We start from the raw sequence: 27026 nt of genomic DNA, 5'->3' as shown, positions 1-27026 counted from the left end.
TTTATTTGAATTTTTTTGCACATGCTGTTCGCCAGATATAACTGTGGGAGCACCCGGAAACTTTTTCCAAGAGTTTTTAGTTGAAGTAGTTATAAATATAGAGGGTAATAAAAGCATTCCAGGAATAATGTCTTATTTGGGTTCCCTCGTTTTTGTAAAACCGCTTAATCTCGATCAGATGCACAGAAGTCAGAGGTTTATTAGTAATTGAGCTTTCTACTATGACCTGGCGTCCTGAAGTTGCGTGGGCGACATGTAGACCATTTCGCCCAATTTAAGCTTTCGCCCAATTGGCAATTTGAGATGCCTCCTACGCGACGGATGGTTGAGGGAGGAATAATTTATTAGCACTTTATTTCATGGGTGGAATGGGAGGTCTGTCAGGAGAGCTTAAAAAGGGCAACTAATTTGAATTAAGATAAGAGAGATGCTCTAGGGATTTGCTATTTGAAGTGACTGTCTCAAATATATTGCGTTCTGAAAGCTCTGCTATTTTCGAATGTTCTTATTCTACGAGAGCTCTTTTTAATTTCAAAAGAATTTCAATGATCAGTCGATAGTGCTATGAGTTCAAATGAATTAATAAAGGTGAAAGGTTTCGCATTGATATAAATTTCTCTTCAGGTTATTGCAAAATTTGATAGCCTGAATTGAGACAATTTTTTTGAGAGATGTGAAGTAATTAAATTTTGCAGAACGCAAATGAGCATTCGGAAGAGTAAGCGCGATCAATTTTTCATGCAATTTAGATGAAGTGATTAATGGAAAACAACCATGAAAATTTAAAATTCTAAACTCAGTGCAGAATAAAGTATTCTGCTTGATTTTTGATTGCTGTCGAACAAAGTTTGAAACAATTACTGCTAAAGTGTGTCTTTTAAAGCAACATTTTTGCTTGACCGTTTTTGCGCTTGTGTTCTAGATTATTCTCTGACTTCTCAAGTGACTTTTTCACGTTTGTCTTCCTCATTTTTGAGTGATCTCAATTTCTTGCAATCCTCAGGTAAGTTTGTTGCTAAAATAAAAGCGCATGTTTTATATGAAAGCACAATGTCTGGCAGCCGAATGGTTAATAATTCTGTCTAGGACTCGGGAGGCCTGGGATCGAATCCTCCCTGGTTGGATGTTTTTGCACCCATGAAGAAAAATGTCTATAGATTACTGCCCTCGAATTAAATTGCCCCGCCTGTCGTTCGAAAGTGGTTTGTCCGAGAGCAGTCCGATTGGCCTTCTCATGGTTTTTTTATTTTGTCGTCAAGATTTTTGTTACTACCATATGACGTCACAATTACAATTTGACCTTGATTTTCATTGTTTTTGTTCAAATTTTAAATCGAATTTTTTCTAAATGATTTTTGTTGGTCCAATTTAGGTCTTGTTTTTTGTTTAATTAATAAACATTCGACAAAAAGATTTTTGTACTGACCATTGACGCCACAATCACTTGAAATCTGCTTTTTAATCAATCTTTCATGCAATATCAACTGAATTGCGTGCGTGACGCCATTTTTCACCCCTAGTGGAGAAAGATTTTTTGTTCATTCACTTGATTAAGTTTTAAGTTACAGGTGACTTATCTCACTCTCAAAAAGGACTTCCCCAATCTGAAATTGACTTTCCTTTTTTTAATTCACTCTAATTTAAGGTTATTTAAGAGCAGATACTAAATAAGTTATACAGCTTCTTTGTCAAAATACAAAATTTCAGCTTCTAATGAAAAGAAGAAATTTTCTTGTCTGTTCATTACTCTCTCTTTGAGAGTACATATCTGCAAAACTATCGCTCCAAAGCTATCGAAGTACATATCTACGAAGCTATCGCTTCATGGTGTGATTTGTATTCTTGCTGTCAACCAATCTGACGTCAAGGGTATCGAATAGTCGCAGTTTTTTACGTTTTTGCGAACCAATATATCGTAAAAAATTGATATTTAAATTCGATTAAAAAATTGATTTAAAACCGATGAACGCTCAGGGAGTGCGCATAATTAATTGATTATCAGAAATTTCTGCTGAACCTCGTGATGTGATTCACACTACAACCAGTTTCGTTGCAAAAAAGTATTTTGGAGACTAAAGCTCTATCAGAACTCCATCGCAGCTAAATGCCCTTGTGCTTTACCGTTTCTTGACGAAACTCAATTGAGTTCGATGGAAAATTAATAAAAATTGAACTAGAAAACATAAAGCTTCCAAACTGGTTTGTTATCAACTTGCTTTTCTCAAATCGTTCCTTTCAAGCTCTAATTCCTGTCGTGGATTGATCAAAAACAACAAAATATGAGGTTCGCATAAACGTCAACAATGGTTCTTATTGGATATTTTTGATATCCGTTTAAATAACAGCAAGAATATGATTCACAACATCGACATAAACATAAACTGATTATATATGGTTAAGCGTACCGATAGATTGTTCGCTTCTTTTTTTTTGACAATCTGAAAGAATGATAAAATTTCCACAATTCGCAAAAAGTAACTTAATTTTGTTGACAAATGTATGCTGTTTCCGATCACTCCACAATAGGAATTTGAGCGTGAGAGTAATTATTTGTGAAAAGCAAGTTGATATCAAATAAGTTTGTACGCATTCTGTCTTTGTTCAATTTTTTGTTTTTTCATCAAACACAATTGAGTTTTCGCCAAGAAATAATAAAGCACAAGGGCATTTAGCTGCGGTGGAGTTATTATAGATCTTTAGTCCTCAAAATGGCTTTGAAACAAAACTGTTCGTGGTATGAATCAAATCAGGCTGTTCAGAGCAATTTTTGGATATGACTTGTTTATTTTGCCTGTTCCCTAGGCGTTAATCGGTTTTTTGTGGAATGTTATAATCAATTTTAAAGTTGTTTCAACGTAAGCTTTTAAAATTTAATTTTTGTGCCAGAGCTTGTGGAAACTAAATGTAGTCTAGAATTAAGGTGAGTGCGATTTTTCATTTTGCTCAGCTATCAGCTTTTATAGCCAACAATTGGCTAGCTCATCGCATTTTGGACTAGTTATATGCTATTTTGAGTTCAAAATATGCTCTTAAGAGACATGAGTTTAGAACGTCTCTCATCTGTCATCTGAAAGCATATCTGGAGCATATGTCAAGCAGTTTCTCTTAATCAGCTGTTTCAGAAGTTTTCGGTAGATTTAGCAGTTTGCATACTTTCTGATATATAATAATTTTGTCAATAATGGCATGAACTGTTGAAAACTATATTGCTGAAAACGGCTTGCTTTTAAAACTAAATTTTTTGTTGGATTCTGTTCACTTTTTCCATTTTAGAGACTATTCTAGATTGCAGAATTTTGCAAAAAATCAGAATGAAAGATTATAGAATTAGGTCTATAATTAGTCGCGAATGTTTGAATTGAAAATTTTTTTTGCTTCGTTTAATTTTCCAAACTGCTCATACTTTCAAAACTGTTTTGGGTTGTACGATTTTGACAGGATTTTGTTTCCAGAGGTTTAAAATATGTTTTCGCTAAAATAGTGTGAAAGTATTTCAGTTTTTGCGCAAAGTTGAGCCGTTTAAATGTGCGTTTGTTTCAACGATCACATTTTGTATCATCGTTGAAACGATTTGCTTGATAATGGGTTTCGCCCATAGATTGATTGTTCTCCTCGCAGCTCAACATTGCATGGAAAGTTTTAAGCGCATATTAGCGAGTCCTCTTATTACGGTTTTGTGTATTTTTTTGGAAATTTAGATATTGAATAATTTATTCTTGGATTTGATATCGTGCATTTTGAAGTGAATATCTAAAATCTGATCTTCTATAATAGATTTTTTTCTTAATGTTACCAGCATTAATGTAAAAACGCTATTGTTTTAAAGTATCATTACTACTCATTAAAGCAAAACAGTTTTGTTCACTCGGGGAGGGGACGGGGGACTAACTGAAATATATGCTACTTTTTCGTTGTAGTTGGGAAACGAATACAACGTTTTTCAGTGCTTCAAATAGCAACATTCGAGTTGGTATAACGCTTCAGTTTTCTATTTATTGATACTTTTTTGTCGCACAATTAGTTGTTAATTTGCGCGCGGGGGGGGGGGGGGGGAGGGGAGGGGTTACAATGTCCGAGAGGCATTAACAACTGGTATGTGTCCCAATTCCATGCCCCTTTTTATCATTAATTAAGTATCATTAATTGATTGGATGTATATTTCAGATGCTGAAGTAACAAATCTGAAACAAGGTGCATTTATGTACATATGAAGCACTACATGATTATCCAACTCTGCTGAAATTGGAAATATATTTATATCGGACAGAGTGCGGTTGAGGTCTAGGGACGTGGTGGAGGAAGGGTTTTGGCAATTCAATTACTGACGAGAGTTCTTCTTAGTCGGAAAGAAGAGGGGGAGCCTGTTCACATGGGTCTGTATGAGAAGAGTGACTCGTTTTTGACTGTATTGGAAGAACATGCTGTGGCACTCACGAATCTGCCAACTGATCAGGTTAAAAAAGAAAAATTGATTTGGCTCTGAGTACTTACAGTCAAGTTTTATCTATAGTTCCAGGCTTAGTTTTACAGAATGTGAACAAATAACACAAGAACAAAATTATTTTAAAGTAAAAAAACATGGCACGTTCACAGATGGTGAAGGATAAGGAGACATTATAAACCTTAATGCTATTTATTACACTGAGTAAACAAACCAAATTTTTTATTGTCTCGTAAAAAAATGTGAAAACTTAAACGTCAACAATGATAAATGTTAAGAACAAACTTTAACGGACCATATCTTAGTTTACTTAACATAAAATGGGTCACGTACGGTGCCTTGTTAACTATAGGACGGTTCATATATGGTCCATCAAAGCCATAAAATAACACTATCTCAATGATATGTTATTGTTGAAAAAAGCCATAACACGGGTCATTTATGACACCTTTCTAACCATACCAAGAGATAAACAATCTTGTATAGCTTTGATCGAACATGTGTGGACTAGCCGTTCGTGTGGACTGAGGGCAGTTTGGTTATTCAATTTGATGAACTAGATGGAAAAAATAGTAGTCCTGGTAGTAATTGCAGGTATTCAGTTTACCTCAATTAATTGATACTTAGTTGTGCACCTTTTTAGTCTGCACACTCCTATATGTTTTGTGATTCCACATGCAAAATGTGTTTTTTTTCTAGTTCATTTGTGAACAAAGTTACTAATAATTTTGTGTTCAGTACTGTAACTTAGCAAGCATTAATCAGTTGATATGCTAATTAGCACAGCCTTAAATGAGTGGATGCCGGTTGACATTTTGGGCTATGAAAGCTACGTTCCACGTCTATTCAAAATTCTGGATTTAGTGAAAATTGTTTAAGTTTACATCAAAAAAATTCTAGTTAACTTTTTCTCGAGTTTAATGAAACTGTAGAGATCGAGTGGTGATGTTTGTTTGTTTGTTTGTTTTAGGCGCTGTTCTTGATGAGTCAGGTGGTGTCAATTCCACTAGCATTTGTGCTGCAGTTTGTTCTAACTGGATCGAGAGTGGGAGAGACTGTGCGACACTTGTACTGTCTCTCAATCGGCATCACATTCAACATCATATGCTTCCGATAGTAAGCTTAAACATTCAATTAGTGCTTTTTGACGTATCGAGCTATTAATTGATAAAAATGAGGCCGAGTGAAATCATTAATAATGAGTATCTGAAAGCAGCTGGGCAATGGGCTTAATTTACAAGCTTACGTGATTTTAATGTCTCATTTCAGTCGTTCCGATTTGTTGGATAGGAGAGGTATAGAATATCAAAGGTACACCAAACCGAAGAAGTGATATTAGCTTTGCAGGTTTTTATAGCTGCGAAGCTGTAAGCTGAGCGTAGCTATATTGCGGTTCTCTTGGTTTTTTACAATCCAAGAATTGGATTGTATTGGTGCTCTGTCTTTTTTACAATTCAACAATTCAAAAAATTTGAATTGTATTGGAGCGCTGTCTTTTTTAAGATCTGTTCACACATTTTCATGATTTTTTAAGTCAAATTGGAGTAGTGATTTTGGTCACGCCGAAACAGGAAGTGGGGCGAAAAAGCGAGTGGTTTTGCGGCGTGAAATTTTTGCGCTCTAATTTTAAAGTAGAGTGAGAAAACAGCGTTTGAACAAAAATTCGCTTTTTCGCTAGTGGTTTTTTGTGGTTTTTTGTGGTTTTCACATGAGTTTATGATTAGTAGTTTTCACATGAGGCATTTTCACTGATTTTTACTGTTTTTTCGATTTTTTGGATCAGATTTTTTTCTAAATGGTTTTCCCAATCCATTCATAGTCTATTCTATGTCTAGTTTTCTGTTTAGTCTTTGAAAATTCTTTGAATTGTACGTCAGGACTTGTCCTGCTATGTTTTTTATTTTTGTAAGATGTTTTCACACTTTTCATGACTTTGAGCTTTCAGAACGGGATAAACAGGTAAAGCGCAGCGGGCATCAACTTTCATTCGAGGCTTCTAGACGCGTTCATTAGTCTTTCAATTGCTTAGAGTGGTGAAGCTACTGTGAAGGCCGTAATTCAAGGTTAAAAGGTCATTTTTAGGAGTTTTCGAGCCCAAAATGTTCCAATTTTTTGCGTTTTTTCGCCATTTTTCGAATATTTTGTAGGAGCAGTCTATAATTGAGGTTTTTAAACGTTGATAAAGGTCTTTTCCAAGGCAAAATTTTTTTTCTATGACCGTTTTAAGAGCTATATGTTTTGGTACTCCAAATATAAACACGCAATTTTATACTAATTTTTACAATTTAAAAAGTTTTAATAAGTTTTTTAAATTTTTTTCCATTTTTTGAGCTTTTTGCGCCCTAGGTTTCAAGAAACCTGCTTAAGAGTTTAATAATAGGTTACTGCATGGTTTCTAGTGTTAATGGAATGGTTTTTGAACATTTTAACATCACGAGTTTTTGCAATTTTTTGCAAAGTTTCTCAATCATCAAAGGCCACGGAATTTCCTCTACGGTTTAATACTAGGTTACTGCATAGTTTCTATGCCAATAAATAATTAACTGCACATTTTTCTAGAGGTAATGGATTGGTTATCAATTTTTTAATAACATGAGTTTTTGTAATATTTTGATAAAAATTAATTGATAAAAATTGAAAAAAATTTCAATATTTCTGAAAATTTTTATGTTCCAATTTTATTGACCATTATGAGCCAGTGAAACTATTTAGGGTTTGAAATAACAATACCCTATAGTTTCTGGAGAAAATGAAACAATTTTGAAGATGTTAATATCACGAATTTTAGCATTATTTTGTTAAAATTTTTTAATAGTTTTTTAAATTCTATAATTTTTTGCCATTACTGAGTTTAACTATCTTTACTGGCCAACAAGACTTTTTAGTTCTTGCAGGTGGGTTATATGGCAGAACACCACAGACGAAAAAATGGTTTTGAACATCTTATTGCCGCAAAAATTAGAAACTTTAATTAAATTTTCCACTTAACAGTTTTTGAGTTTATCTACCTTTAGTTGAGTCTCTTTCATGTCTTGTGCGTGAGTAAATGAGCATATTGAATTGTATCATATTTGGCCTTCATGATATAAGCTTCAAGAGTTTTATCCATGATTATTTTCTTATTTAATTTGTTTGATTATTTTAGTTTCTCAACTTTGAGATTGTCTTTTTGCTTGGATTGTTCAATTGATCTGCTGGTCAGGTTCTCGTTGGTTCTCAGTATTTCCTTCAATTCTTTAGATTGTATTTCAGGACTGGTCCTGCTATGTTTTCTTGTTTCGTCGTCTGACGTTCTTTTTTGTTTTACATTTGTTCACACAGCAAAGCTAAAAAAGTCAAATTTTCTGAATGATTTCTTCCTCTCACTAATGGTATTTGCGCGCGTGACGTCATTTCTCACTCGCTTTTGCGAAATTTTAGGTTATTTGCGTGATTAGATTTTGATCATACGTGACTTACCTCACTCAATAAAATGACTTTTGCGCTTTAAAACGCTTTAAAAGTTTAATTTGAATTTGTTTAAGGTCAAAGGAACTCATATGTGCAGTAAAGGTCCCTAATAAGAGGCTTCTGTGGAATGAATTTTAGCAAGCTTTGTTAATTCATCGCTGAATGTTTTTTAGCCTAATTTTTTTTAGCGGCGTCGATTTTTTTCAATTTAGATTTATCTGTTTTTATCTCTATTATATGGCCCGCAGGTCTATTTTTTCGCAGCTATTCCGGCAATCTGCCGGCTATGTTGATTGATTGCTGTCGAACGAAGTTTGAAGCACTAAGTGTAAACATGATGATCTTTTTAGGCAAAGTTTTTGCTGGAACACTTTTGCGCTTTTGTTCTAGAACATTCCTTGACCTCTCAAATGACTTTTCGCGCTTCTCTTCATTTTTTAAATCTCAATTGCTCTCACTTGGAAGTAGAATTTGTTGCTAAATTACAACGATTGTAGCTTAACAAATCAAAATGGCATGATAGACCGGTGGTGAATGGTTCTGTGGAGGATTCCGGAGGTCGGGGCTTCGAATCCCACCATGGTCGGATATTTGGTTTTTTGTTTACATGCGGCAATTTCACTTTGATTTTCACTGTTTTTTCGATTTTTTTGGATAGGATTTTTTTCTAAACCGTTTTCCCAATCTATTCATAGTTCGTTCTAGGCCTAGTTTTTTGTCTGAACCAAATTTCTTTTTCTTGCTAGTGATTTTTTGTTCGCATGCGGCATTTAGACAGATTTTCTGTTTTTTTTTTAGTTTTTTGATCTGGTTTTTCAGAAATGGTTTTTCCAATGCATTGTTAGTCCGTTTTAGGTCTAGTTTAATGTATAGTCAGTGAAAATTCTTTGAATTGTACGCGAGGACTTGTCCTGCTAGGTTTTTTTTGTTTCGTCGTCTGACACTTTTTTCGTTTTAAATATCGTAAACCTGAAAGTCAATTTTTGTGAATGACATCCCTCTCACTTACGGCGTTTGCGTGCCTGACGTCATTTTTCACTCGCTTTAGCCCAAGTTTAGGCCATTCGCGTGATTAGATTTTGCTCATACTTGACTTACCTCACTTAATAAAATGACTCTTACCTTTCAAAGTTTAATTTTACTTTGAATTAAAGTTCAAAGGAACTCATATGTTTAATAAAAGTACCTAATAAGAAGGCTTCTGTAAAATGAAATTTAACAAGCCTCTTTAATAGAGTGTCGCCATTGGCTTTTTCAACTTGTATCTGTATCTGCTTCTATCTATATTATACGCCTCTCAAGTCTTTCATTTCGCAATTATTCCGGGACTATACCGGCTATGTTTAAATTACCAGTGTTCGTTAGCAAATATGTGTATAGAAATTAACTATTGCCCAGAACAGTCAGTCGAAAGAGCATGTGCGCTCTTTCTTAAATGGTATTCCGAAATATATACCAAAATTTTGTTTCAGCCAAATCATCAATGTGCTGGCACCTGCATTAGTTGTGTTTGCTGTCCTGAAATTCTGCGGTCGATCTGCATCTCTGGGAAAGTAAGCACGATAAACCAATTTTTCATCTGAGAAATCTTTAAATAGCAGAGAATATTTTTATGGAGATTTGGATCTAGTTTGATAGTACGATTCGTTTTTATTTTGTATTGATAAATATGGGTTTTTTGCCTGCCATATAAAAGATTCTCAAGTTGCTGGATTCTTATAACTATTTATTACCAATCAATTTTATATATCAAATCCAAACATTAAAACATTATGAAAACGTATACAAAGCGTGAAATGGCAAGAAAAGAAAAAAAAATCGAGCCTCAGTTTTTCTTCGAGAAATGACAATTTTGAAAACTCTTTGCTTTCAAGATTTTTTCAGTGATCTGTTTTGGTAATTAGAAAGTACTGCTAAATTAACTTGTACGATGTAACAGTCGTCTGTAAATTAGCCTCTCTATGTTTAGAGGTGTTCTGGCTGGATCAATGCTATGGTTGTCTGCAAATCACATCTGGCGACAGTACAGTGACTATGGCTCATACAAACTGGACATCACTGGTCCACTCATGATATTCACTCAGAAGATATCACTCCTCGCCTATGCTTATGAAGATGGTCTATAGTTTTAACTTATTACTACATATACTAGATATCGTTGATTAGTCTATGGGCGAAGACCATTGATTTGAGCATAAAAAAGAAACTCTAAACCGGCATATCACACATGTTCTCAAGCTTCTGCTTCTCATGCGATATTTATTGTCGGTGCTGTTATCATTTGTATATGGCAATCAAATTTATTATCATTATTAAAAGTGTGAAATTATTTTCCCCACAAATGGGTTGAAAATGGCCTAAACTCTCCAAATTTGGCGTCTTGTGTTCTTGTTTTGGTCCTCGAAGAATCTTACAAATTTACCATAACTAGAATACAATTAATAGCTGAAAATTAACTAGCAAATTAACGTTGAAAAAGTAGCTGGAATGAGAAATTTGAGCATCTTTCTAATCGTCCCTGGGGTCTGATCAACGCCATATTTTGCTTTCTCTGATCAGAGCTGTCTTTCTGGCCTCGCAAATGTCTAGTGTCAATTTTTATATAGGGCAGAAGCCGGAGAGTGACAGTGACAACGCAGAGCACAAGAAACACAGGCTAGAGAGACTGCCCTCTTTCTTGGGGTACTGCAGCTACTTGTTCGGGTTCATGGGATTTCAGACCGGACCCTGCTACTTCTATGATGATTATCTCCTGTTTATACAGGGCAGGAATCTGATACCCTATCACAGAAAGAAAAAATCGGATAGTGACCAAGAAGACATGTCATTGGTGAGAAATGTCTTTAATGATGGAAGCTTTATAGTGAGCTCATGGAATTCTTAAATGAATGTTTGCATATATGCCCCCCAGTGTTTTTTACGCCCCCAGTTAAAAATTTGTATGTTGTTATATAGCACGTTACTATGTAAAAAAAGATAACACGTGTGCCGGTTGGGGGGGGGGGGTAAAAGATAAATATATGAGCCCACCAAGCTGGGGCGAGGGGGGTCAAAACAGAATAGACCCGATTTTTTTGTAGTGGTACTTGTCTGTAATTAATGTCAATTTAAAAGAGTGGTAATCGATGTCCAATTTATTTATTACAAAAAATTATAATAGCATTATTCTCACTACTTGTGAAATCTATTTTTGACAGAATACAGGACGCGTTCGGACGTAATCATTTTGGCAAAATTGGCGAAGAAAAGATATAAAACCACACCTGAAGTATACTACATAATTGTCAATACAACGTACAACAGTCGTTCTGTTTTATTTATGTCAGTGTTTTTTGACAGATGAAACATTTTTGAACAATGATGGCCCAATAATTTGGATCTGATGATTTTTATTTTCCTAACTGTATTGTAAGTTTTAAGCGTCTAGTTATAAGGAAATTGCTTCAAATGACGTTTAATAGCGTACTCACTGAACTCAGTTTCAGAAAGTTATTGGTTTGTTCAATGTTTCAGAGCTCTCAATCTGCTGAAGTCAAATACCCATCACCTAACGTGAGTTACTTGTATTCATACATCACTTTCGTTGACGTTTAAAATAAGGTGAGGAAATCACCTGCTTTCTATCATAAGTTTTTGACTGTTTCTATCATTTATTGGCTTCATTCCCCAATCCCATTAAATTTACAGTCGATTATTCGATCACTATATTTTAAAAGACAGGCAATAAGGCTTTTCGTTGGTTAAATAGTGCTTTTCGCTTAGTACAGTCCATTTCGAAACTCTCCATGGATCACTAATGAGTGCGAATGAACAAAAGTGGGCTCATGGTCGCAATGTAATAATTTACTCAAATTTTAGTGTGCCTTCTAGTTGGGCATGATTTGCATAATTAATCCGTCGAATCAGAATATTGTGATCAATGCACTTGCTTTATCGGTTAAACTATCGGTCTCACAATCAATCTAAATATGCCCAAATTTTAATTTTCTTTTTTAATAGCTGCAATAGCTGAGCTACTATGACCTATCTTGGTTTTTAATTGCTCTTGAACGCAGGTCATAGCAAATGTTGTAAACGTGTTGGTCTTTTTTCTGCACATTTTTTGCTTTTCTTTTGCGTTTTTCTTCTAGAACATTCTTTCACTTCTCAAGTAACTTTTTAACGCTTTCGTTCTTCTTGAGTTATCTCTATTGCTCTTGCTTCGAAATAAAGCTTGTTGCTAAAACAAAATCGATTGCAGCATAGCAAAAAGAAGGGCATGGTATTCCTGTGAGGGAGACAGGTCCGTGGTTCGAATCCCATCGTGGGTAACTATTTTTGCATCCATAAAGGAAATGTTATCTAGGCTACGCCCCCTTAATTAAATTGCCTCGCCTGTCGTTCGAGAGCAATTCTTCCTAAATTAGTCGGTTTATGTTTTTAGACTTGAAAGGGAATTATGGCAATTAATTGCTCTCTTGCAAACTTTGAAGCAATTATATAAGTACTGTGTTCTTTTATGCGTGATTTTTTGCTTCACCATTTTTCGTTTGAGTCTCGGAGGGAATTAAGTGGCCGAGCAGCTCTCTTAGAGCCTTACGCTTTACTAGTCTCTAAGTATGAGACTCACTGAAGCAGTTTTGAGGTGACAATAACAAGTTTTTAAGGGCGGTTATTTGGTATCTCTCTTAGACGTTCAATAGCGTACTCACTGAACTCAATTTAAGAAAATTATAGCTTAGTTCAATGTTTCCGAGCTCTCAATCTGCTGAAGTCAAATACCCATCACCTAACGTGAGTTACTTGTATTCATACATCACTTTCGTTGACGTTTAAAATAAGGTGAGGAAAGCACCTGCTTTCTATCATAAGTTTTTGACTGTTTCTATCATTTATTGGCTTTATTCCTCAATCCTTCTAAATTTAACGCTGATTATTCGATGACTATTTGTTTAGAGACATGCAATAGAGCTTTTCGTGGGTTAAATATTGCTTTTGTTGATTACAGTCCATTTCGAAACTCTCCATGGATAACTAATGAGTGCGAATGAACAAAAGTTGGCTCATGGTCGCAATGTAATAATTTACTCAAATTTTAGTGTGCCTTCTAGTTGGGCATGGTTTCCATAATTAATCCGTTGAATCAGAATAGTGTGATCAATGCACTTGCTTTATTTGGTTGAACTATCTGCCTCACAATCAATCTAAATATGCCCAAATTTTGAAGTTCTTTTTTAAATAGTTGCCATAGCAATAGCTGAGCTATTATGACTTATCTTGGCTTTTAATTGCTCTTAAACGAAGTTCATAGCAAATGTTGTAAATGTGTTGGTCTTTTTAATGCAAACTTTTACGACTCGAAGAGGAGTATTGAGATTCTACAGGTTTTTTTTAGCAGAAAGCAAGTTTGTTCATGAGTTGAAATTGACTTCTTTCTGTTCGAGCATTTACCTCTGTTTTTGATTGTTGACTTCTGTTTTAATTGGACTTTAACAATAGCTTAGTTTGTAATGTATAGCAATTGGTAATAGTCTGTAATTCAAGGTGAAGAGGTCAATTTGAGAAAATTTGATACCATTTAACTACCTACCCAGCCCCTCCAAAAAAACTACCCCCCAACGTACCTAACGCCCCCCCCCCACAACGTACCTACCCCCAACCCCAACGCACCTTCCCCCCCTCCTCGTACCTACCTACCTACCCCCCCCCCCCCCCACGTATCTAGCTACCCCCAAACATACCTACCCCCACCCCACCTATCTACACCCCCACCACCACCTACCTGCCCAATCTACCAAACCCCCCCACCAGCACCTACCCACACCACTGAGCTGAAAAAATTTTAACACTTTATCTTATATTGGTCTACTATTTTTGTTATTTCTAGTGTTTTTTCGATAATCTGATTTTGTCCAAGTTAGGGTAGAGATTATTTTGCACGACGATTCGAGTCGTTTCCGGTATTCTACCGGCTATGTTTTGCTTTTCTTTTGCGCCTCTCTTCTAGAACGTTCCTTATTCTCTAGTGGCTTTTTCACGCTTTCGTTCTTCATTTTATGAGTTATGTCTATTGCTCTTGCTACGTAGTAAATCTTGTTGCTTAAAATAATGTCGATTGCAGCATAGCAAAAAAAGGCAAGATAGGCGAGTGCACAGCGCTTCTGGTGAGGAAGACGGAGGTCCGTGGTTCGAATCCCATCGTGGGTAACTATTTTTGCATCCATAAAGAAAATTTTATGTAGGCTATGCCCCCTTATTTAAATTGCCTCGCCTGTCGTTCAAGAGCAATTCTTCCTAAATTAGTCGGTTTATGTTTTAAGGCCTGAAAGGGAATTAGGGCAATTAATTGCTCTCTTGCAAACTTTGAAGCAATTATATAAGTACTGTGGTCTTTTTCATGCGCGATTGTTCACTTCACCATTTTTTCTTTTGATTCTCGGAGGGAATTAAGTGGCCGAGCAGCTCTCTTAGAGCCTTACGCCTTACTAGTCTCTAATTATGAGACTCACCGAAGCTCTTTTGAGGAGACAATTACAAGGTTTTAAGGGCGGTTGTTAGTCTTAAACATTTGGCCTCTCTCTTAGACGTTTAATAGCGTACTCACTGAACTCATTTTCAGAAACTTATTTGTTTGTTCAATGTTTCAGAGCTCTCAATCTGCTGAAGTCAAATACCCATTACCTAATGTGAGATACTTGTTTTCTTACATCCATTTTGTTTAAGTTTAAAAGAAGGTGAGGAAAGAACTCGATTTCGTCATAAATTTTTAACTATTTCTGTTATTTCTCAGCCTCATTCCCCAATCCCACTAAATTTACCCTTGATTATTCTTGCGACCCCTCTTGAGGTGGGAGAAACTAAATACTCAAAGAGGTTTTTCGTTCAGACAAATTTGGGCGATCGATATATTCATCGTAGAGAGTTGAGACTGGCACTTCAGAAAGCTTGTCCAGCGTAGAATATGGAATTAAAACGAATTTTTTTTTTATTTTCGTTTTCTACCGGGAGTTATCGATGTTCAAATTTTTAAGAAAATAGAGTGAATTCCGTTGATTTTATTCATCTTTTTCTGGAATTTTCTAAAATTTTGCTAATTTTGCTGAAATTGAAGTTCTATTCAGAAAGTGTTGTTGATTTTATTTTTAGAGACAAAAAATATTGTCTTTTTTTTGCTTTTTTTGTCAAAAATTCTGTCTATATATTTCAAAATTCATCAAAAACAGCACGAAATAAGTTTTTTTGGTTCACTTGATTTAATTTGCAGCAGGTACTCACCGAAACACCACTAACGCAATCTTTGTAGACCCAAAAGAGGGCTAATTTGACTTCAACTTACGTTGCAAGTGCTCCGTAATCAGAAAACTTTGCCGTCTTTCGCTAACTTTACTCGTTGATTATCAAAAACGCAGCATTTTTGATTTTAAACCAACAAAATTTCTATATCTATATTCGAAGACTTTAGTGTTCTTAATGGACGAACAGCATAAGCAGAGCCGGTTTTAGGCCAATCTTACAGTTCAAAAAAAATTTGGATCGTAATCAGTCGGTCTTTTTTTATTAAAAAAATCGATCTTTTTTATATTTTAATTAAATAACAGAACATTTCAAATCAAAGCTCACTTGTGATAGGTCCAATTCGCTTCCTAATTGGCTCCAAATTATTGTATATAGTTTATTTTTCGAAAGCTTCTGTTCGTTTTGACTTTTAAAAACATTTGATTATTAAATAATATTTGGCTTATAGAACTTTGCTTCCTTTTTTATTTTGCCAAATTGTAGCTTAGTGTCAGCAGTGAAAGAATGTTTATGGATTTCATGACAATTGTTTTCCAAAAGAAAAAAACACTTCGCAATTTTGTTCCTTCTATTGTCTGTTTGTTACCTAGTCTTGTTATTTACAGGCCAAATATGACAAAATTATTGTCAGGATAAGTTGTCAATGGGATTGGTGTCACAAAATCTAATGTTTTTAAAGAATTCGTTATGACTTTACTGGCTTCGACACGGGCTTTTGCCAAAAAATAATTTTTGATTTCTGTCATATTTTACGTTCTCTGTACCCGTAAGGTACCTTCTGGATAATTGCAGGTCTCAAGCGCTGCCTTTGGAAGATTAAACGAACCTATTTAATCATTTCATTTTGTAGTTAATGGCTTTCATGTCTTTGGATATATTTTTTTTCGAAAACAAAACAAGTATTAATTAATTTTGCTTTTGTTTTTGTCGACTTGTAACCTGTTTTCATGAGAGGTCACACAATAGAATATCGGTTTTTGACGAAGGTGCAATCAAGCATATTTTGAGGGCCAAATGATGGTTTTACGACTTTGAAAGCGTTTTCTGGCAAAATTTAACTGATTTTTTGTTTGTTGTCTATTAGTTGTTCTTTTTGTAACCCCACAGAAATTGAATAACCACCTATGGGATATATTGGTTGATTTCTAATGGTTTGCAATACTTTGAAATTAATTGTTAAAAAAAAATAAGCAGATTTTTCAAATTTACTGTTTTTAACCTTTATTGTCTAATTGTTACCAAGCCTTATTATGGACTGGTCCCATATCTTATCTGGTTAATTGCAAGTTATTTTTAATAGCCGCACAGCGATAGCTGAGGCTATTATTGGCCTTCTCTTGGTTTTTTTTAATTCGTCGTCATGATTTTTGTTACGACCATATGACGTCACAGCCATTTTTTGTTCATTCGTTCATGCAATTTCAACTGAACTGCATGTGTGACGTCATTTTTCGCTGTTTGTAGAGCGAGTTTTTTTGTTCATGCGCGTGATTAAATTTTTGGTCACACTTGACTTACCTCACTCTCAAAAATGACTTCCTCACTTTGAAATTGACTTTTATTTACTTTAATTCGAAGAGATAATGTCAAATGGGTGTGTATCACTCTAAATGAAGGTTATTTGAGCTCAGCTAATAGAGGCAGCAATAACTTTTACAGATTTTTAATCAAAATATAACAGATCAGCCTTCAATGAAAAGACGAATTTTTTTGGTCTGTCTTTTTTACTGTTTTTTTTAGACTGCCGATCTTTGAATCTATTGCGGCTATTTTCTGGCAATCTGCCAGCTATTTTCTTTAATTTCAGTTTTATCGGACGCTATTTTGGCTTCGTTATTAATTTTTGTTTTTTAAAACGGACATAAATTTTTTGATGTAATTAGTGTTTGTTGTTGTTGTTTGATTTCGATGTTCGTCTTGACTCGCTTTCTTAATATTGGCATTTTTCATGAATCGAAGGCATCATTTTTAACTCCACTAGGTTATTGGGGGTTTTCTATCTGTTCCTCATTTGTTAAACAATTATTCTAACGTTTTGGATGAGCGGGATCGGAATCTTATGTGCGGTTGCACATTACCGAGCCTCCTTTGTTATTCTTTTTTTGAGGTTAATCCATTTCAAAAATCGGGCATGGATCAATAATGAGTGCGAATAAACAAAAGTTGGCTCATGGTGGCAATGTGATAGCTTACTTTAATTTTAGTGTGCATTCTAGTTGGGCATGATTTCCATAATTAATCCGTCGAATCAGAATAATGTTATCAATGCACTTGCTTCTTTCGGTTGAACTATCTGCCTCACAATCAATCTTAATATGCCCAAATTTTGAGTTTCTTTTGTAAATAGTTGCCATAGCAATAGCTGAGCTATCATGATTATCTTGGCTTTTAATTGCTCTTGAACGAAGTTCATAGCAAATGTTGTAAACGTGTTGGTCTTTTTTATGCAAATTTTTTGCTTTTCTTGCGTTTTTCTTCAAGCACATTCCGTCACTTCTCTATTGGCTTTTTCACGCTTTCGTTCTTCATTTTTGTGTTATGTCTATTGTTCTTGCTACGTAGTAAATCTTGTTGCTTAAAATAATATCGATTGCAGCATAGCAAAAAGAAAGGCAGGATAGCCGAGTGCGCTGCGCTTCTGGTGAGGAAGACGGAGGTCCGTGGTTCGAATCCCATCGTGGGTAACTATTTTTGCATCCATAAAGAAAATTTTATCTAGGCTATGCCCCCTTAATTAAATTGCCTCGCCTGTCGTTTGAGAGCAATTCTTACTAATTAGTCAGTTTATGTTTTAAGACTTGAAAGGGAATTATGGCAATTAATTGCTCTCTTGCAAACTTTGAAGCAATTATATAAGTACTGTGTTCTTTTTTTTGCGTGATTTTTTGCTTCACCATTTTTCGTTTGAGTCTCGGAGGGAATTAAGTGACCGAGCAGCTCTCTTAGAGCCTTACGCCTTACTAGTCTCTAAGTATGAGACTCACCGAAGCACTTTTGAGGTGACAATAACAAGTTTTTAAGGGCAGTTATTTGGTATCTCCCTTAGACGTTTAATAGCGTACTCACTGAACTCAATTTAAGAAAATTGTTGCTTAGTTCAATGTTTCCGAGCTCTCAATCTGCTGAAGTCAAATACCCATCACCTAGCGTGAGTTACTTGTATTTATACATCGCTTTCGTTGACGTTTAAAATAAGGTGAGGAAAGAACCTGCTTTCTGTCATAAAATTTTGACTGTTTCTATCTTTTATTTGCTTCATTCCCCAATCCCATTAAATTTACAGTCGATTATTCGATCACTATATGTTAAAAGACAGGCAATAAGGCTTTTCGTTGGTTAAATAGGGCTTTTCGCTTAGTACAGTCCATTTCGAAACTCCATGGATCACTAATGAGTGCGATTGAACAAAAGTGGGCTCATGGTCGCAATGTAATAATTTACTCAAATTTTAGTGTGCCTTCTAGTTGGGCATGATTTGCATAATTAATCCGTCGAATCAGAATATTGTGATAAATGCACTTGCTTTATCGGTTAAACTATCGGTCTCACAATCAATCTAATTATGCCCAAATTTTAAGTTTCTTTTTTAATAGCTGCCATAGCAATAGCTGAGCTACTATGACCTATCTTGGTTTTTAATTGTTCTTGAACGCAGGTCATAGCAAATGTTGTAAACGTGTTGGTCTTTTTTCTGCACATTTTTTGCTTTTCTTTTGCGTTTTTCATCTAGAACATTCTTTCACTTCTCAAGTAACTTTTTAACGCTTTCGTTCTTCTTGAGTTATCTCTATTGCTCTTGCTTCGAAATAAAGCTTGTTGCTAAAACAAAATCGATTGCAGCATAGCAAAAAGAAGGGCTTGGTATTCCTGTGAGTGATACTGAGGTCCGTGGTTCGAATCCCATCGTGGGCAACTATTTTTGCACCCAGAATTAAATTTATCTAGGCTGCGCCCACTTAAATTGCCTTTCCTGTCTATCGAGAGCTTTTTTTCCGACATTAGTTGGTTTATGTTTTAAGACTTGAAAGGGAACTGTGACAATTAAATGCTCTCAAACTTTGAAACGAACTTTGAAGGAGTTATATAAGTTTTGTGGTCTTTTTCATGCGATTTTTCGCTTCACCGTTTTTCTTTTGATTCCCGGAGGGCATTAAGTGGCCTGAAAGCTCTCCTAAAGCCTTACTGCTTACTAGTCTCTAAGTGTGGGATTCACCGAAGCTGTTTTGAGCAGACAATTACAAAGTGTGAAGGGAGGTTCTTAGTCTTAACTGTTTGGCCTCCGTATGTCACCACTCTGTTTCCCCACTCCAACCAACCTCCACCAACACCCCCGTTCATCTTCCAACCTGCCGATTTGAACTCCTCTCTCGTCCAGCTCTCCCATAACCCTGCACCCTTCACTTGCCCCTCCCCCCATCGCTTGATCCTACTCTATCCCTTCACATCGGCTCATCCCTTAGGCCCAGCTGGCTACTGCCGACAACAGTTCGCCATTCGTTTGAGAGCAATTCGTCCGACGATAGTCGGATATGCTCAAAAAATAGAGACGTCTTTCACAGGATGCTAAGTCAAATGCCGCACTTAAACAAGTGTTTACGACAATCTGCTCAATAAAAAGCAAAATCAAAAGATGTTGAGTGCTTTTTGTTCTGACGATGATCTGAGTGAGATCGAGAATATGTTCTGAATAATTTTGTGCTAATTAGGTAATTTTTTTTGTGCGGCATTTTTGAAGCACGTTTTTTAGTCTTAACTCCTTGAAGTTTTCTGACCAAATGATTCCTTCTAACAATTGTTCGCTTTTTTTCATCAATACTTAATTTAAGGTATGCTTGATTGGGGAAATCATGGTTGAAATCATTTCTAAAATCAGTCGATTCTCAGAAAGTTTTCTTCCGATTAGCCTTGTGCCCACAAATCACCATGGTGCCCACGCAATTGAGTATTTGCCTTTTATTTGTTCCCAGAAACCCTCACAATCGGGTCTTTAAAATTTCTTCATCATCAACCCACACAATCGGGTTGAACGGAAGAAATGAGCATTGTCCCTACTCATTGGGTGACAAACAAATTCGCGCACAGCAATAACGGGGCAACTAAAATTGGGAGAGCCATGACTGTAAATTAACCATTGTGTGTCTGAGGGTGTTGTCGCAGGAATGAGTCTCATAAGAGGGGATCTCTGGAGATCAGCATTGTGGCTGAACTTCTCATTAAAGTCACTGAGACTCCTTGAGATAACCGATTGTAGGCAATTGATAAACCACCTGGTTGAAAATTTTGGTTATCGGCGAGCAAGGCTATACGTTTCAAAGTTTTACGAACCAAATCTGAGAAGCCCCCGAAAGATTCAAACGCGAGTGGTTCATATTTCCTATATTCAGCATTTGTCAGAGCAAAACCACACCTCCTCGCCGCATCTGAAATTAGACTGGGCTGCAGTGGGGAAGTTTTGGTTACGCCTAACGCAGATGGTTGTCCCACTGACCAGCTGGGCAAGTATATGTCTCCTGGCCTTGAGTTATTATCTGGAATCAAATTTTTCTGTTCGCAGACGGGTGATAAGTTTGCGGTCGAGCAAGCAATAAATATTCTATCCCTCACTCTATCGTGCCGCGATATCATATCCCCCGACCATGACAACTTAGAGCGTGATCACCCAGCTTGTGCAGTCTGCCGTTTTGACAGTAAGGGCATTTTCTTTCCTCAAGGTATAACGGAACACCAATCCGATACTTCAATGCGGCTCTGAATTCATTTGGCTGAAGGTGAAAGCCCAGACTAGGGATTGGAGGTGCGGAAAGCCAGGCACCAGATTGAGGCAACGTTAGCGAAAGCAAACGCGGTTTCTCCCGATTTGAATTCTGATTACCAAGAAGGTCAGAAAAAGCAGCATCGTCAAATGCCTCTTGAATCTTGTGTTGTGTATATTGGCTAATTTCTAGATTCTTCAGTTCTTCCACTGTTTCTTTGAAAATTTGGTTGTCTGTAATTTTCTCACCGGTTATTTGTTCTACTAAAGCGTTTGCCTGCGATTTTGACCCAACAAACGCCGCTTTCAATTGGTCAACTGCTTGTCTAATACCAACGCCAGTTTTGTTTATTGGTAGACAAGCCTGCTTCCAAGCGCTGTAACTTATAACGGTGACTAACATATTCTCAAATGTTGTTCTCTGAATGTTGTCAAAATCCTGCAAAATAACAGAGGATTCGTCAGATGGAGTGTTTCATCGCAGGGAATATACCATCTTTGGGGCACCAAGAAAGCTTCGAATTGTTCGATATTCATGTACGGTTGAGACAATTTTGACCATTTTAGGCATTTTTAAAGCTTTCAGATGCAATTTTGAGCTATTGATTCCCATTTTGCAATTTTTGACGCTCCTTAGCTTTTTTTTGTTTTTTAATTTGATTAGTTTTATGGAAAGTTTTGTAGTCACAGTTAGTCCTGGTAGTTTATTGACTTTTTCATTTGATGGGAATCATCCTTATGTTCGGATGTTATTAAAAGACGACACTAAAAATTTGTTAGTTCAGCATTTACTGAAATGAATGTACTCTTGGGTATTTACTCATTTTTACTTACTTTTCATTGTCAATATTAAAGGAGAACTGCTTGATGGAAGCAAGGGTTTGGTAAAGAAATAAGATGTGAAGTTTGAATTTGACAAAAATTGAAAATTTTAGGCCTGCGAAAAGTTATTGATTTTCTTTAGAGATTGAATCGTCAACTCTAAACAATCATCAATACTTCTTCGCTATCTATGGCTAAAATTGATTTCGATGTGTTGTCGGCTACTTGCCGGCTAAATTTACTTTTGAAAGGGATAGGGTCAAATTCTACAGGGTTTTCTTAATTGCTATCCAACAAAGGTTGTTGCAGTTATAATAGTCCTGTTGATCTTTTTTGCAGTTTTTTGTACTACCGATTTTTCGTTTGATTTTTTTTGTAACCAAAAAATTTAGTGCGTTTGAATCTTGAGAAAGGGGTTAAACTGATAGATTCGGAAAGCATGAAGTTTCTGAGTATTTCGCTAATCAACTCAGCGGTTTCTGAGGTTGCATTTCATTGAAATTGCCGAGGAGACAGAGCCGCGTTACCATTAATTTATGTCTCCTCGGCAATTTCGATGAAATGCAACCTCAGAAACCACTGAGGTGATTAGCGAACTACTCAGAAACCTAATGCCATCGGGATTTATCAGTAACCTCTTTTTCAAGATTAAAAGGCACTAAGTTCTTTGGTCAGATTAAAGAAATTGATCGAAAAATCGGTAGTACGGAAAAAATTGCAAAAAAGATAGCAGGACTATCATAAATGCTGCAAACTTTGTTGGATACCAATTTAAAAAACCGCATTGATATGGACCTTATCACTTTCTCTATATTTTCTCACCTTCTCAATTGCTCATATGTTGGTTCTTCTTAATCAAATGGTTTAATCAAATTCTTTTTGTCTCTTCTTAATCAAATGATTTAATCAAATTCTGCTTTTCTGTTGCTTGTGTAATTGCTCATCATCAGGTCCAGTTACTCAGCTGATTTTTATTGCGCATCAGTTATTTTAATGTAGTTATATCAGTATTAGAATAGCATTTGGGCGTTCTTATTGTCGTTTTTAGGCAATTTTTAATTTTGGGCAATCAACACTAAATTTCTAGAAATTGTGTTAGTTCTGCTGATTGTTTTTTTTGTCATTTTTTATTACCGATTTTTCGAATAAATGTTATTTTTTCATCTGACTAATTGGCTGTTTGGCCTCAAAAATAGGATAAACAGGTAAAGCCCAAGAAGCAATCACTGAGCAGTTCTCTTAGAGCCTTATGCCCTAATGGTTTCTAACTATGCAATTTTGAGGAGACATATTGATTGTGCGATGGGTGGTTCCCCGAAAGCGGAAATACATGGCGAAGCCCGTGGTAACTAGGTCACTGATCAGTTCTCTTAGTGCTCTACTAGTCACTTAAGTCTCACTCATCAAAACTGCTCATATATAATCTAATGATTAAGTGCTCAATTTTGGAATTTTACCTATTACCAAAACCAACCCCTAGCGAGTAGCTTAAGAGTTGTTTGTCAGACGTTAGTTGGTTGTTTTTTATTCATAACGTAAATTGAAAGTGGACGTACAGCCTAATGAACTTATTGTCCTCGCTAAGTGGGTTATAAGATAATCGAGTCGCCGCTTTTTGCTCTCGCCCAGGAATTGTTTTTCGCAATTTGCTGCCTGTTTTCTCCAGCTCTTTTGCTGCAGTGACCTTTTAGGTGCGTTGAGTGATTAGTAGCTCCAAGTGATAGCCAGACTGCTATTGACCTCACCATTGTTTTTTAGTAGCTCTCAAACAAAGTTTGTAGCAATTATATTAGTCCTGTTGTCTTGATGGATTTTTCATCTGACCCATTTGACTTTTTGTCCTCAAAAACGAGATTAACAGGTAGCAGTAAGTACTCTTAGATCCATCCAGCTCACTAATCTCCAAGTAGGCGATTCACAGTAACTGTTTTGGAGAAGTATACTCACGGTGTGACGGGCGGTTCTTTGAGTTTGACCCCCACCCCACCCCCACTCCGCTTCTCTTCCACATCAACCTCCCCCCCCCTCCCCCCACCCCACTTCCCACACCTGCACATCGTGAACCCCCACCGTTGCCCCCATCATTACCCCACCACCCGTTGACCCCCCCCCCCTGCGCTCACCTCACGCCCCTTCAATTAAGCTAAAGCTGGTCTCACTAAACTGTAGCTAGCTATTGACGAAGCCAGCCGCTCGCTCGTCGTTTGAGAGCAATTCGCCCGACATTAGTCCGTCATATTTTTTTACAGTTAAAGATATTTGGATTGGTTTTGGCCTATCATATCTTAAACTGTTTGGTGGTGAGCTTTAAGCTGATTTAGGCCAATTTTTAAAATCAAAAATGCCTCACCTCACTATCTAAATGACTCTGTAAATGCCTTTTTAGCACTTGTATGAAGATCATATTTGTCTGAGGTTGTATTTGTACAAAAGGATTTTTTTTGCATCAACAACTCAATTCTGGATCTGTTCGAATTCCATTTGTGCAGCTATTCTCGCAATCTGCCGGATATGGTCGAATAATCCCCAATTGTTTGTAGCTTTTAACTACTTGTTTCTCGGTTTTTTTTCATAAAAGCCGCATTTAAGAATTCGTTGTTGTCTTGACGTGTGCTCTACTATTCTGTGATCCATTGTTGGAGCTGTTGTTTGCTTCAAATTTTAACGATCATAGAATTTTGCTCTGAAATTGTAAGATGTAAAATCACTAAGCTCAAGTTGTAGTCCACTATTGCTGTTTTGGAGTAGGGATTGAATTTTATCTTGTATATTGTCACATAATTTTTTATTTTGTTTTAATTTGGTTTTTAATAATTGTTGATTTTTTTGAAGGTAAAATCTTATTTTACCTTCAAAAAAAATTAGTTGCATTTAAATTAGTTGCTCACATTTTCTAATATATGTTTCGTCTTACTCAATGTTATCTGACGTTAGTGAATTTTTGAAATTTGATATAAATTATGCCCCATCTGGTTGAAGCCGGTGAGATGAGTGGTGCACTAACTAGTGGCAATTTACACAAAGTCTGCGGCGAGATTGAATAATTTCAATGGCCGTTGTAAAATTAAAAATCTATCCGGAGTTCAACAAATCCAGAGCTTTAAATCCTCTATTCATTATGTTCATTTTCCTATTGTAGGAAAATGGACATAATTTCATATTGTAGACCCTATCTAAACCGGGACAGATGATTTAAGACCCCGGCTTCTTTTAATAGAATTTCCTGTGACAATATAAGCAGATCAAGTTTATCATAATCCGTCTCACGATACATCTGCGGCGTATGTTAAACGTTTGTCAAGAGAACTCAGGCGGTTTGAATTATTTCCCAAAAGGGTCTGTTTTTAGAAATTGTTTTCTCAGAGTTAATCAAGGGACTGTCGCAAGGGACTGTTAGAAGAAACACGGAAAAAGCATCGAAGCATTCTGCATCGGAAAGAAACCGAGCCATTTTAAATTGAAAAAATTTTAATTAGGGTCATGAAATATCGGATTGCTGCATTTTTGAGAAACGCGAGTTTCTGATAACTCTCCAGATCATTAGTTGCCGCTGAAGCTGAACCGATTTGTTAGTAGTGTCTGCCAATGAGTATGTAAAGGGTAGAAATCTTGTATGAAACTTGTGGTCACATCAATCCCATTATTGGGCGGATTAAATTGAAATTTCATTTCTTGAATTGTCTGGTGCTGTCTAATCGCGCAAGTGATAGCTTAATTTGTAACGATTGATTGATGTATTAGAGACTGACTAAAAAAGACTATTTTAAATTGGAAAAGGATTTAACGCTTAAGTGGGAATTGCTTCTGCTGACAATTTAGTCATGTAATTTGTTTTCAACATTGCCTGTCGGAAGCTGGCTGAGATACATTAGTCGCTAAAGTCATGATCATGCGCAAAAAACATGCGAGAACCATCACCCAGTAACGTTTGGCCTGAACCACAATTACAATTTTTTTTTGGGATACAGTGGGTGCACTTGGCAGCGCCCTCTAACTCCCACGTGGGAGCTGTAAGCTATCCTCAGCCTTTTCGTTTTTCTTGGTTTTCGCGAGCCTGAGTACTGGTTTTTGTTGGTGTTTGCAACTAGAAGATTAATTGTGACGATTTACGAAAAAAAAATCTCAGAATTTTTTCACGTGCGGCTTTTTGATTTCAACTTAACAATTTGTTAATTGCTCAGACAAAATTTGTAGCAATTTTATTAATTAAATTAGTTCTGTTGGTCTTTCGTTTTTGGGACTTTTTGTCTGCCCATTTGACTTTTCGTCCCAAATAATGGCGTAAACAGGTAAAGTCCAGAGGTCATTAAGCTTGAGGGCAGTTTTGAATTAAATTTTTTAGTCCCCGAAGCTGCTGAGAAGTTATAATCGTAGTGCTAGGGGGAGTTTTATGGCGGTTTATTCTCAGAAGCTATTATTTAGGTGTTTTCTTTTTACGACTTTAAGAGGAATAATGGTAATCTTCAGTTCTTTTTTGATAGCTTGTTAATAATCAAGTTTGTTCACAACTTGAACTTTTGACTTTTCTCTTTTCAAATATTCGAAGGCTCTGTTTTTGATCGCTGACTTCTATTTTTGAGCATTGGACTTTAACAGTGGCTTAGTTTCTAATGTATAGTAATTAGGAACTGCTGGTAATATTCAAGATTGAAGGGTCATTTTGAGAATTCTTGATCCCATATAAGTTCCTCCTACCTATGTAAACTACTGCAGACTGCCCACATACCTGCCCCCCCCCCCCCCACATCTACTCACACCTCCATCACCCAACCTACCCCAACCCTCCTTCAACTACTTCCAACACACCTACACACCTTACTCAAAATTGTGTTTATATTTTGGTTTGATTTTTTGTGATATTTTTGAATTTGGTAAGGTGTTAAGATTTTTTATTCTACTGTTTCGGGTATTCTGCGAGCTATGTTTTTTTTATTCTACTTATTTCACTGTTTCAACTGAAAAGAATTTAGAATTTTTTACCAGTATTACGCAAATACGTTCAAGAACAACAACCGAAATCAAAAGAAACACGATAAACCATTTAAGCCCGGATACTAATGTTAACTGTCTCAAGACTTAGTGCATTAAGTTATGAAAATTTTTTATAGTATACGGCTATTTTTAAAGCCTTTTTGAAATTGAAAAAAAAATAAAGATGTCCTCTATTTTATTTTTAACTGATTCAATCCCATGGACGTTTCTAGTGGCGGCAATTTTCCGGCTATGTTTTTAATATCCGAATAATTTACATCGTATTGCTGCTCTCTTTTTTACGACTGAATGAGG

At 36.1% G+C, this 27026-nt stretch overlaps 2 protein-coding genes across 2 annotated transcripts in view; one reads left to right on the top strand and one right to left on the bottom strand.

Annotated features, from left to right (window-relative positions):
- LOC142351580 (uncharacterized) overlaps positions 1-6747 on the bottom strand; it is a 462469-nt gene extending 455722 nt beyond the window's left edge. The window contains exon 1 of the mRNA XM_075403689.1: positions 6736-6747. The gene's annotated coding sequence lies outside the window, so the exon portion shown is untranslated. The remainder of the gene's footprint in view (positions 1-6735) is intronic.
- The window catches only part of LOC142351582 (lysophospholipid acyltransferase 6-like), a 48630-nt gene continuing 25772 nt past the window's right edge, over positions 4169-27026 (top strand). Inside the window, exons 1-6 of the mRNA XM_075403690.1 lie at positions 4169-4453; positions 5412-5557; positions 9364-9444; positions 9861-10009; positions 10498-10721; positions 11405-11443. Of these exons, the coding sequence (XP_075259805.1) occupies positions 4370-4453; positions 5412-5557; positions 9364-9444; positions 9861-10009; positions 10498-10721; positions 11405-11443 (723 nt within the window). The 5' untranslated portion in view covers positions 4169-4369. The remainder of the gene's footprint in view (positions 4454-5411; positions 5558-9363; positions 9445-9860; positions 10010-10497; positions 10722-11404; positions 11444-27026) is intronic.

This window comes from Convolutriloba macropyga, chromosome 13 (genome assembly GCF_964194025.1).
Source record: "Convolutriloba macropyga chromosome 13, txConMacr16.3, whole genome shotgun sequence".
Lineage (NCBI taxonomy): Eukaryota > Metazoa > Xenacoelomorpha > Acoela > Convolutidae > Convolutriloba > Convolutriloba macropyga.
Note: the sequence above shows the minus strand (reverse complement) of the source record. Positions and strands in the feature narration are given on the sequence as shown.